This window comes from Lutra lutra, chromosome 7, assembly GCF_902655055.1.
Source record: "Lutra lutra chromosome 7, mLutLut1.2, whole genome shotgun sequence".
NCBI classification, from domain to species: domain Eukaryota; kingdom Metazoa; phylum Chordata; class Mammalia; order Carnivora; family Mustelidae; genus Lutra; species Lutra lutra.
In genome coordinates, this window is record NC_062284.1 from 37,236,406 (window position 1) to 37,249,054 (window position 12,649).

At 40.0% G+C, this 12,649-nt stretch overlaps 1 protein-coding gene across 5 annotated transcripts in view; it reads right to left on the reverse strand.

Moving 5' to 3' along the window:
- The window catches only part of NEDD4 (NEDD4 E3 ubiquitin protein ligase), a 129,369-nt gene that overhangs the window by 18,667 nt on the left and 98,053 nt on the right, over positions 1-12,649 (reverse strand). For 4 of the 5 annotated variants that reach the window (XM_047735900.1, XM_047735898.1, XM_047735899.1 and 1 more), the window contains 6 exons: positions 10,793-10,959; positions 8,816-8,933; positions 8,557-8,724; positions 5,578-5,643; positions 2,613-2,732; positions 741-941 (listed from right to left, as the gene is read on the reverse strand). In XM_047735900.1, the coding sequence (XP_047591856.1) occupies positions 741-941; positions 2,613-2,732; positions 5,578-5,643; positions 8,557-8,724; positions 8,816-8,933; positions 10,793-10,959 (840 nt within the window). Of the gene's footprint in view, positions 1-740; positions 1,018-2,612; positions 2,733-5,577; positions 5,644-8,556; positions 8,725-8,815; positions 8,934-10,792; positions 10,960-12,649 lie in introns of those variants that run through there. The other variant, XM_047735897.1, reaches the window with a different exon arrangement.

The following is a 12,649-nucleotide window of genomic DNA, read 5'->3' on the forward strand; positions in this document are numbered from 1 at the left end:
GAATGGACATTAAACTAGACCACGTGCTATTTCTGAGGCCTTGAGCATGCTTTTTGGCACTTATCTGTTAAGGTGTTGATTTATTAACATTTTGTAAAGCTAGGGAGGTAAGCTCAAAAAGGTTATAAACGCCAATTCAAATTGTTGGGGAAAAAAAGGACAAAATTCAATTTGTTTGGATTCACTTATGTATATTATTATTTTAATATTACTTTGTTAAATAATTTACTAAACCATTTTAGTTTTATTAAGGTACTTTTGTCTTTTAAATAAATTAATTAATCAAAATCTAGCCATCTGTTGCTGACTTTCAGTAACTTTTCTATTAGTGGCGAACCAACTGCTAAACAGCTTTAGGGCTTATCTTAAAATAAAAATACTACTTTACCTAGTCTCCCCAAGGTTTTCTGGGTATTAAATGAGATATGGATTCAAAAGTACTTTGGAACTACAAAGTGACATATAAAGGTAAAAGACTATTACAAATATCTTCCTAAGGTTTTATGTCTAGTAAGTTAAAAATGAAAGAGGAAGTAAATGTACTTTCATGACAATCCCTGAAAATATTACAAATAGGCATAAATATTTCTTGAGTAGAAATAATACTGTTAAGAATTCAGCATCTCTTTAAATGAATACAAGGACATGTAGGTTATATGAATGTACATTTAAGGGTTATAGGGAACTCTTAAGAGTCAAGATCATTGCTCTAAATTCAAACAGGAGAGTATTAAAGTTACCCAGGTAGTGGTTTTGGTGTTGTGGTCAATAAAGAAAGGCCTCCCATTGGGTGCATGCCGGACTTCCCAGCCTTTAGGAAGGAATCCTTGCTCCATTTCAGACGGCTGGGTCACCTGCTGCGCTGAGTCGCCGGTGGGGACCTGGGGTCGAGGGCACACTGAACTCTGGCCTGATGGCAGCTGACTGCTCTCCGCTGTGGCCTAGCACATGGAGTAAGTCACGTTGTCATGTTTTATAGAGAACACACAAAGAGCAGTGGTTAAAAGGCAGCTTAACCTGCAAACAGAACACATCCTTCCAAATAGATCTCAACAGGCAGATTCATTTTTCTAATAGTGTTTTGTCAAACTTTGTTTTGAAAAAAAACTTTCTCAGCTAATTTCTCAGCTAATTTGTGAGCGGTACGATGCTGGCTAACAGTTCAAGTTGGCTGTGGATGCCCTGGACGGAGGCGGCGAAGTCAGGGACCGTGTGCCAGCGGCAAGGTCAGCCACAGTGCCAGTTGGAGGAGGCGGTCTCTGCTTGCCCCAAACATGCACAGAGTGCGAAGTTCTCCACACGCAGAAGAGACTGCCGATGTTGGGCAAACAAAATGCGTGACAAACAGCCACTGCAGAAATGGATCCTTGAAATGTAATATATTCATTTGATGAAATGTTAGGCAGTGGCTAAAAGAAACACACTGGATCCATATATGAGACAACATGGATAGTATTTTAAAACAATGTTGCACACACAAAAAAAAGATTTAGAATTATATAACATGACATCTTTGCAAAATTTGAAACATAGGAACATAAACACTCATCTGCATCGTTTTAGCTCTCTATGTAAGTGTATAAAAGAGCCTGGAAGAACCGTGGGAGGTCACTGCGAGAAGATGGAAATCGGCAGGCCAGAAGAGGGCCCTCACCAGGACCCAAAATGCTGCCCTTTGAGCTCAGCCTTCCAGCCCGCACAACTGTGAGAAATAAGTTTCAGTTGTTAAAGAAAAAAAAAAAAAAGACTGGAAGACTACCCAACAGACTTAAGATGGTACTTCTTTCTGGGTAGTGGAAGCAAGTGCTTGGCTAAAAGGAGTTTAGTTTTATCTGTACGATTTTATTTTTTTATATTTTTTAGAGATTTTATTTATTTGAGAGAGAGACAGAGAGAGCATAAGTGGGGGAAGGAGCAGAGGGAAAACCAGACTCCCTGCTGAGTGGGGAGCCCAGTTGGGGGGGGAAGGGCTCGATCCCAGGACCCAGAGATCATGACATGAGCTGAAGTTAGACACTTATCTGACTGAGCCACCCGGGTGCTCCTGTAAGATTTTATTTTTTTAAAATAAAATGTCTAGAAACAAATACGGTAATATTTGTTACTGGTGGTAAATTCTGGGTGTTAAGAAGATGGGTATTTGCTGTATTGTTCTCTATACTTTCCAGTGGTAAAAAAATTTCTCAGTCAGAGAAACAGTGATAAAATAAATTAAACATTCTCCTAAACACTTCCAAGGAAATGTCGCAAAAGGCACTTGCTGTCGCCAAGGACAAGGTGTCATTGTGGCAAATTTCTTTAACAGATCTTAATCACTAAGATTATCTTTCAGTGAAATAATGATCTTAACCATTCAAATAGCAAAAAACCCCCCAATGGACCAGATTATTTGCTCCATCCTGTTATTCCCAGTTGGACTTGTTTTACATGATAGCAAGTGGTAATCATGCATATGAGAGATCTGTAGGAGATGCGAGCCCCAAGGTCAGCAAACAATTAGAAGATGCTAGCCACAGCCTGTGTATACCACAAAACAGCTGTACTAGCTCCCACAGGAATACGATGGCGTACATTGCGTAAGAAAGTAAGTTAACAGGTAGACTGCATGGTACCTGTAACACGGGCTTCGTCCAGGTTGTAGTTCTGGAATTGTGATCCACATAATATGATCTTCCTCTTTCATCTTGTTTTTCTTCCCAACCTGGTGGTAATCCAGATGAAGTAGGCAAAAGCTGAAGTGAAGAATAACAGGAAAACTGAATACGAATAAGAAACAATTGTTTTAAAAGGACCACCTCCCCTTTTCACTGCTCTCTCTCTTTAAAAGGAAGAGAAGTGAGTTGAGGGAGATCAGAGGGGGAGAGAAACCATTAGAGACTGTGGACTCTGAGAAAGAAACTGAGGATTTTGGAAGGGAGGGGGATGGGAGGTTGGGTAAGCCTGGTGGTGGGTATTAAGGAGGGCACGGATTGCATGGAGCACAGGGTGTGGTGCATAAACAATGAATCTTGGAACACTGAAAAAAAATAAATTAAAAAAATAAATAAAAGGAAGAGACTTTTACATCATATTTTGAGGTGTATGAAATGAAGTGTACCACATTCCACTTAAAAAAACCAGAACAGACCATAATGATGCGAGCAATACCAACATGAATAAAACATGACAGTAATAATAACCACACACTAAATGTTTTCACATAGATTATGTCATTTAACCTCCACACAAATCTTAATGCAATCATTGTTATTACTAACCCATGTTTATTCACAAGGAGACTAAAGCTTAGAAAATTGGGGTAATCGCCCAACAGATTCATTGCTAATGTAGAGCTACAGGGATGAGACCTGAGCCAGGCAGTCTAACCACAGAATTCATCACCTGTATGTGCTGAGTCAAAAGTTAGCCCTGCCTTCCTTCCGTAAGGGCTGGGGAGTTGCTACTTGTGAATTTATTACTAATGAACAAAGAGGTCTGGTTATTCCCAGGTTTACTTAAAATAGTCGAGGTTTGGTCTTCCTTCCGTCTTTTGAACCAGATTAGACTCCTCCAGGTCTGGCCTGTTTCCCCATCGTGTCTTACACATAAAAACCAGCACCCCTGGTCTGTTCACCAGCTACACTGTCCCTAGACACACAGGGGTAGATGCCGATTGCTGACAGAGGATGCACTGTTGGTCTACAAAATAATGGAACTAAAGCTGCCCCACTTTACAGACACCCAACAGCTGTGAGTAGATAAAAGAAATAGAGTTGATACATCTACACAACAGAATATCATCAACTACTGAGACATGCACCAGCGTGGTTAAATCCTAAAAACGTTATATGAAGTGAGAGGAGCCAGATACATCAAACTGCAACCCTGTATGGTTCCACTTACATGAAACTTCTAGAAACTTCTAGAAGGCAGATTAGTGGTCCCCTGGGGCTGAAAGTAGGTGCTCGGATGGAGGGAGTTTTCTGGGAGGGTTGAAGGGTTCTTAGACTTGATTGTGGTGATGTTTGCACAACTATATACAGTTATTAAAATTCATTATTTGTACCCATAAAAATTAAGGGGTTTTTATAGTATGTAAATGATGCCTTAAAGAAAACTGTTAAAAAAATCTAATCAATGTATTGAGAAGAAAAGGGTATGGAAATAACTTTTCCAGTACATAGAAAAACTAAAGTGCATGTAATATACAGATGAATACAAATCATCTCTAGATTCTGGTGTTCATCTGGTGTACTTAAAATTGCTTCTTGGATAAATGCCTGAAAGTCAATCCAAAATGTGACATTTTCCTTGTATGAGGACATTCTAAAGCACAGTAGGAGAAAACCACAGATCTCTGCTTAAGCAGGCTCCAGCCTAATGGAGGAGGCCAGGCAAGTGCAACCAGGAGAGAAAGGATGGTGAGGGCCGCCTTTCCATGCCATCTCCTCTCTTGCAGACAGGCAAGGCCAATGGCACAGGTGGGTTGCCCCCTCCTTTCTCAGCACAGGACTGTGTCCCTCTCTTGGTACAGCACCATTTTTTTAGATGGAGGAGCCACAATTGGTTCAAGGAATTCTGAGCCCCTGCATCTCTATGTGAAACTTTCATAAAAGCGAAAACTAATCCCTGCTTTTAAAAAATAATGCATAGACTGCCATTCAAAATTACAAATGGTGAAAAAAGGTCAGGAGGCATTCTCCATGGGGAAATGGCGTGCACATAAAGCCAGAGGAGGGAGACAGTCAGATAAGGGGACAGCCTGTTTGGAAGAAAAAGCAGGGACAGGGGGAAGACAGCAGGAGGGTCCTGTGGGTGGGTGAGGAGGAGGGTAGGCTGAAGGGGCTGGGAGCCTGGGAGTAAGACACAAGTCTGGGCTGCGTAAAGGAGAGATAAACTCAAAGTCATGAGAGTTACATCAGGAAGAGAGGAGGGTGGAAAACAAAAAGCAAGTCAAGAGTCCAGGCATGAGGCTGCTAAGGTCTGAGTCTCAGTCAAGGCTGCGGCTGGAAACCCTACTGAGAAGGAGGCAGAAGCCCTCAGTGGACGTGGACATGATTCTGAAGGGAAGAGAGAGCAGAACTCCATCCAACCTGGCCCCTGAGCTTGCCAACACCAGCAAACACACCTGCCCAGGGTACTGAGTCCCCTCATGTATGGAACAGATGCTGCTGCTCGATGCCAGGGGCCAGCGTACAGAGCTGAGGCTGCTGGACAGCACAATCTCAACCCAAATGCTGCCCACAGACCACCTCCAGCCAGCATAGGACCTCAGCAGACAAGCCCATGTATGGCCCACAGTCACCGGGGCAGAGGCCTTGCTTTCTTACAACAGGCGACACGTTTTCCCCGGCCCAGCTACTCCCCGGCCCAGCTACTCCCCGGCCCAGCTACTCCCCGGCCTAGCTACTCCCCCGCCTATCTACTCCCCGGCCTATCTACCCCATTCCCTCTTCCCCTGAAGTTCATCTCCAAGAACCCAGATTCTGTGCTGGATTGGCTCACTGCCAGGCAAATGTTTGTATTCAGTGTTCAAAAAAAAAAAAAGTCTTGAGTTTCCTGTTTTTACGGACAATGAGGGGAGAGGATAAAACTCACCACAGGAAGTGTAGGCTGTTCCTCAAAAGTATAGGCTTGTAAGCTGCCTCTTCTGCTGGAATGATTCTTATTTAAAAAAAAAAAAAAAGAGCGACAATAGGTTTAGGATTTTGATTTATGTCTGAGTGGCAGATAAGGCCATGGGGGTGGGACTGATGGGGCGGGAGGAAGAGTGACCGTGGAGGGGCACTCAGCTGCTCTCCACACCTCGGTGTGCCAGCACCTTCCACCCAGGGGCTCACTCTTCCGCCCTGGCTCTTGGCAGCCCCCCGGACACTTTCTCTTGAATGTCTAATGGATACCCCTCATTGTGCCCCAAACTGGGTTCGGCCTTCCCCTGTCCACACCCACTCCATCCTGCTCCCTGACGGGTATTCCTTGTTTTGGGGGGCTGTGCTGGAGTCCAGCAGCGGCTCCCGTCAGGTCCATCCCCGACTCCCCTCCTGTCCCTTAAAGCAGGGCGGTCACCAGATCTTCCTCATTCCGTTTCTTTCCTAGCTCTCAACTATATTCTCCTTGCACTTTAGTTCAAGTTGGGTTTTTTGTTGTTGTTTTCTGTTGTCTTTTTTTTTTTTTTTTAAATTTCAAGTTTTCATCATTTGTTGCTTTGCCTATTAGGGCAGCAACCTCCTTGCAGATTTCCCTGCTTCAAGTCCGATTTCCTTAAAGCCGCCCTCCATGGGGCACACTGTGGCCAGGGAGCGCTACACAGTCAGACCCAGTCACACCGTTCTGGAGTGCAGGCCTTCTGTGAGCTCTCACCGTCACCAGGGTCACAGAATGAAATCCATTTCCCAGAGCCTAGGAGCTCCCGGACTGGGCTACTCCTCACAGCTCCAGCACTTCCCACCTCAACACTCACCCTCTGGACATTCTAGATGACTCGTCCCCCAGAAGTCCCCTCTCCTTTTCCCTGTGCTTTTATAAGCATGCTGTCATCACTAACCAATTTTTTTATGTTATTAAATAACAAAACCAAAAACATATACATATAAATTAAATCAAAATATCTACTGTAGTATTGTTTATAGTAACAAAGAACTGTAAACAATCTAAGTCTATCAGTAGGAGACTGGTGAGATATCTTAAGGATTACTTGCACAACAGAATGATGTTTGACGGTTTTTCTTTGTTGGTTTTAAAGGAGGACATCTATATGTACTGAAATGGTCCAACATGTAGGATACAAGTGAAAAGAGTTAAGTTACCAAAAGATGATCTGAGGTTAAAAAAATTATATACAAATGTATGTGTGTGCATACATGTTTAGAAATATATAGAAAACATTAGGACATGGGGAGCCTGGGTGGCTCAGTTGTTGAGCATCTGCCTTTGGCTCAGGTCATGATCCCAGCACCCTGGGATCAAGCCCTGCATCAGGCTCCCTGCTCAATGGGGAACCTGATTCTCACTCTCCAGTTCCCTTTGCTTGCGTTCCCTCTCTTGCTCTCTCTCTCTGTCAAGTAAATAAATAAAAATAAAATCTTTTAAAAAAAATGTTTAGGACAATATGTGCCAAATTATGAATAGCAATTGAGGAAGCATATGTTAGAGATAAGACAGAAGATTGAATTTTTATTTTATATACTGCTTGAATTTATTTTAATACTGCTTGAATTTTTAACCATGATCATACAATACTTTAAAAATAATAAATTATTTTTTAAATTAAAAAGCACACGGTATGATATTCAGAAGGTACAGGGGCACCTGGGTGGCTCAGTCCGTTAAGCACCTGCCTTCGGTCATGATCTCAGGGTCCTGGAATTGAGTTTCATGTCCCTCTCCCTCTGCTTCTCACCCCTAGCTTATGCTCTCTCTCTTGCACTCTCTCTCAAATAAATAAATAAATAATCTTAAAAAAAAAAACAAACAACCCCTAAGTCACTTCACTCTTTTCATGGCTGCATAGTATTTCATTGAATGCCATCTACTTCCCTGTTTAGTCCAAGTACATCAGCTCTTATTCACACATGTGTGCTGGTGACAGGTGTGGTGTAACTGAGGAGGAACAAAGTAGCCCCAGACACACAGGACTTGCCCTGTTACTCATCAGTCAGATCAACACCAAATCAAGACCACGTTGTCATCCTGACGCACAAGAAAAATGTGAACACTGTCCAAGCCACAAAATAACAGTATCTCTCCATCCTGGCAAATCTGAGTGACTACTGCTTTTTTACTAATTACAACTTTAGCCTTGATATACATAAGATTTGAGACACCCAATCACAGAATCATCCCTGCTTTTTTTTTTTTTTTCCTTTTAAGTAGGGTCCACATCCAGGATGGAGCCCAATATGGGGCCTGAACCCAGAACCAGAGATTAAGACCTGAAGTCAAGAGTCAGACGCTTAACCAGCTGATCCACCCAGGTGCTCCACACTCTTGCTTCCTTAAACCCTCCTCAAAGTTGCCTAACATGAACCCAAATCCTTCAAGTCTTTTCTAACATACTCTTACTAGGACACTCATAGTATATGTTCTCCTTGCTGAAATGAGTAACAAATCCAACATGTTTAATGACAGGTGTGTTCCTGGGGGTCTTTGGCTGGAAGGCACTGGTTTATGTAAAGGCTGTTTAGACTGTAGTGACCATGTGGGTTATCCATGATTCTGCTCCATACTATGAGTGGAGATATTTTTAAAAAATGACTGTACCGTAAAGTCCTAAAGTCCCTAATACATTATTACATGCCATTTAAGACAAAATTTTTCTCTCATTAGAAGAAAAAAAATTGTAGCTCTGTGAGGGGATGGATGTTAAATGGACTTAGGGTGGTTATAATTTTGCTATAATCTACATGTATGTCACATCATTATGTTGCATACCTTAAACCAATCCAATGTGGTCTGTCAATTACATCTCAATAAAACCAGGGATAAAAGACAAAATTTCCTATAAATGTTGGATACCCAGTGAAATAATATATATATTATAAAATCCTGAAGCTACAGCAAAATCTAAGAGCATCTTACTGAGCTGGATACTGGCTGGCTGGTGGCTGAATTTCTACAAATTGTGAGTCTGGCATTCAATTCTTCTGCAAGAGGAGTCTGAACATCCAAGTTATTTGATGCTGGAGGTGATGGGAAGGCCTGATTGCTATACATGGTGGCTTCATCTTCTCTTATAATTTCCCAGTTCTAAAACAAACAGAAGAATCTTAAGCCACACATACTTTAATCTATTGCTGTAGCATGTGTCTATGGACAAGAACAAGAAAAATCTTTCTACCTCGGAAGACTCTCGATTATCCACACTCTCCGTCTCCTCAGATATCTGCCGCCTGGTGGTAAACGCACGCTGGGCTTGCAGTTGCATGTTCCCATTCTCAGCATCCGTTAGGTTATCCCTGGATTAGGAACAGAAGAACCGTCACCTGTGTCTGAAGATCATTAAAATGACCGTCAAAGAGGCTGTGATCATTTAAAAAAATATCTTAGATCAGAATTCACTGGTTTGGGCCAAAGGCTATTTCAACATATACAGATGAAGTCATGGGCACATTGGTATCTTTGGAGTACCTCATGCAATGAAGGTTTTGTGAAAATGTGTAACACGTCTGACTTTGATATTTTAGTTCACCACCGTGCCTACAATTATGTTTGACATGTTAGGGCACTCAAAAATACTTGTTGAATAAATGCATTTCTGAGAATTTCATAAATAATTTCATTATGTTATTATTTTGCCTTATTACAATATGAGTAAAATCTAAGGTAGCTCTAGAGAGATTATAAAAAAGAAGCTTCAGGAGCTACATATACAGCTTCAAGAACCAGAGAGTAATGTTTTCTGCAATTGATCTTAAGCCGAGTAGAGTTCCCCATGCATGAATTCAGAGAGCAAAATGAAATATCATGTGAGAAACATTGTAATTAGAAACTTAATAGATCCCAGATTAAATAGTATCTGTTTTTGATCATTAACAGAAATAGGCCTGGCCTGAAAAAAGGTAATAGTAAAAACATGTCTGAGTTTAGGCACATTATAGTAAATCAGACTGAACCCCATTACCCTGTTTATTATATTATTCTAGCTATTTGCATTTAATATAAGCAGGCCATCAGATCAAGAATTTTATACAAATATTTAATAACAAAATTATTGGTAATTTATTTAATGCCATATAAGCCCAGGGTAGTTGGAAGGTCAATTCTTAATGTGCTACTGCTAAAGAAAGCACAATTTTGACAGATGATTCTAAGGGAATGTTTCAGACTTTTCTTTCCGTAAATACCTGATTTAGGCTATCTGAACGTGATATCAACCATAGTGAAAGAAATGTGATTCCGTTCAAGTTAGACTTGCTATAATACTGAGCTCTGCAATAGAAAATTTTGTAGAATTTCTTAGTGTCTTCAGTTTTATGATCTGTACAGGTCCCTACAGAGATTGATGCCTCTGTGCCATGAAGAAGCAGGATCACTGATTTGCTCTGGAAATATCTGAGATCAGAAAATATCTACAAAAGTGCTTGGACTGTATCAGACACAAAATAAAAAGCCAAAAGTTAGAAATTAATGGATGAATATGAAAAATTTTAAGTGTCTGTCAAAAAGCAGAAGACTAATAAAGCTTTCATAAGGCCATAAGAGAAGAGAAATGGAAGGGTATTTGATAATAAATGTGAGTAATGGGACATGTGTAAATGTATATCTATAAATATACAGTCTGATGATAATAGAAGAAAAAGGTCACTGAGAAGACATAAATTAGAATACCTCAAAGATCATTCTATCCTTGATCTGTGTGCATTGGAAACGATGTATGCATTGACCAGATTGGCAAAAACAAAAGACCCTTGTTATTTAGTCCTTTACATTTTACAAGTAATTTATATTTAAAAATAGTCTACTGTAGAAATTAACATTTTATTATGTTTTAGTAACAAACTACAAAAAATTTCCAAGATTTTTTAAATCAGTCTAAAGACAAAACATATCTTTTTGTGGCTACAAAACGATTGAAAATGAAGCAATTAGAGGGTGACATTTATGACTCAAGTGATTTTGAATATTATGAAATCATTTTTAAAAAGAAACCGTTAAGAAGGCATTTTTAAAGCCCTGGATCATAAAAATCCTCCTTACATTTTTATAGTTTATAGATCTCTACACTACTATGAATCCATTGGAGACACAACCTCGGAATGAAAATTTGTGGTCAAAATGTATTCAGATCACAAATGTGAAAGCCACCAGCACATACTGAGGGGTTGGTCTTTTCCACTGTGTTCTTCTAGATTCATGGTTTACATAGTAGGTCCTTCCAAGAATATCCTGCCTCTCTTCCCATCCTGGGGGTAGAGGAGAAGGTTCTTGTTGCTGCTGCAAATGGCAAGCAGCATCTGGTTGGTCCAAAACAACCCAGCCAGGCTGAAAAACAGAGTGGTAACAATTAAGTTTATGCTTGATTTTTTTTTTAACCTTATGAATTATGCTGGAGGAAATTTAAAAAGAGATTTACCATATCCAGTTCCAGAAATTATGCAAGGAAGAATTTGCACAGTGTCAACCTTTAAGATCATCATATAAACATTTTATGATAATAAAGATTTTTTTTCCCTGCAAAATGATAACACTTAAATTTGCTTGAAACCTTTAACATTTTTTCAAAAAGGTTTTAAAAGGAAAAAGTCTTTCATAGTCTCGGTACCCAAAGTGGGTCTTGAATTTGCAATCCCAAAATCAAGTCTCCGGCTCTACCTACGGGGCCAGCCAGTTGCCCCAGGACAGCAAACATTTTAAATAAACAAGCAATGATGGAAAGCACTGAGAAACACAGTTTAAACTCATGTAACCTTGGGCTATTCTCTAAATTATAAGCAAATGAATGAAGGACAAGAATTGTGTCTTATTGGGTACTGTCTTTCCCACAGAGAAAGCACCTTGTTATGGTAGAAATCAGTAACTATCTGAGACCTGAAAAAAAGACATTAGATGAAGCCCAAATATGTCTGGGCACGACAGGGAAAGGCAAAGGATTTAGAAATAATCACTACGAGAACTCTCTAGCAACTGAAAAGCCATTAGGATTCTCACATCTGACTTTTCTCTTTCTGGATCATGGAAAGGCATTTTGATCAGGTCATAAAATAGTCAAAGAAGTAAAATTTCATTTGTTTTAAGTGCCAGGAAGGCATTAGAAATTTCCTCTAATACTAGTGAGGGGCATAGGTACATGAAGCTTAAACTAGGGTAGTTAGGGCAAGGAATTACTTGGAAGGGTAGCAAGAGCTTATAGCATGTTTTTACATAAGAAACTTCCTAACAGAAAAGGCAACAGTAAAAGGTCCTACTAAATACCAATACGGCTAGGAAAGCAGAAATAAATGAGTGAAGAAAACTTAAAAATTCTTCTAAAGAGACATAAAAAGAGAACTGGATGAATGAAAAGACATAATATGATCTTGGATAGGAAGACTCGGTCTTAACAAAGGTGTCAATTCTCCCCAAGTCAATATGTATAGTGGCCAAGAAATTAGATAAAACTAGATTTTTTTTTTTTTTTTAAAGTAAGCTCCAGGTCGCGCATGGAGTCCAACTTGGGGCTTGAATTCACAACCCTGAGATCAAGATCTGGGCTGAGATCAAGAGTTGGACGCTTAACTGACTGAGCCACCCTAGCACCCCTATATTACAGATTTTTATAAATAATGGGCAATTCTCAAGTTCAAATAGACACACAAACAAGCAAGAATAACCAGCACAGTTCTAAAAACAGAATAATGAATAACCCTACTGAGTAAAATATATTATACTCCACTGCACCCACAGACAGACGGTTCAACACAATGAATCAGAAAGCCCAGAAAGACTCAAATTTATAGGACTTCAGTTCAAATTTGTGGGAAAATTTAAAAAAAAAAATTATGTAGGGTGCTGCCTCATACCTTCTACCAGGATGTTACAGATTGAACAATGCCTAAATGCTACAAAGTAAAACTAACATGTATGACAACAAAACTTGAGATTTAAAAACTATGTTCCAAGACTGGGCAAGCTGCTAAGTATGAAAGAGAAGACTGATAAATTTGATTACAAAACCTCCAAATTTGTACATGGC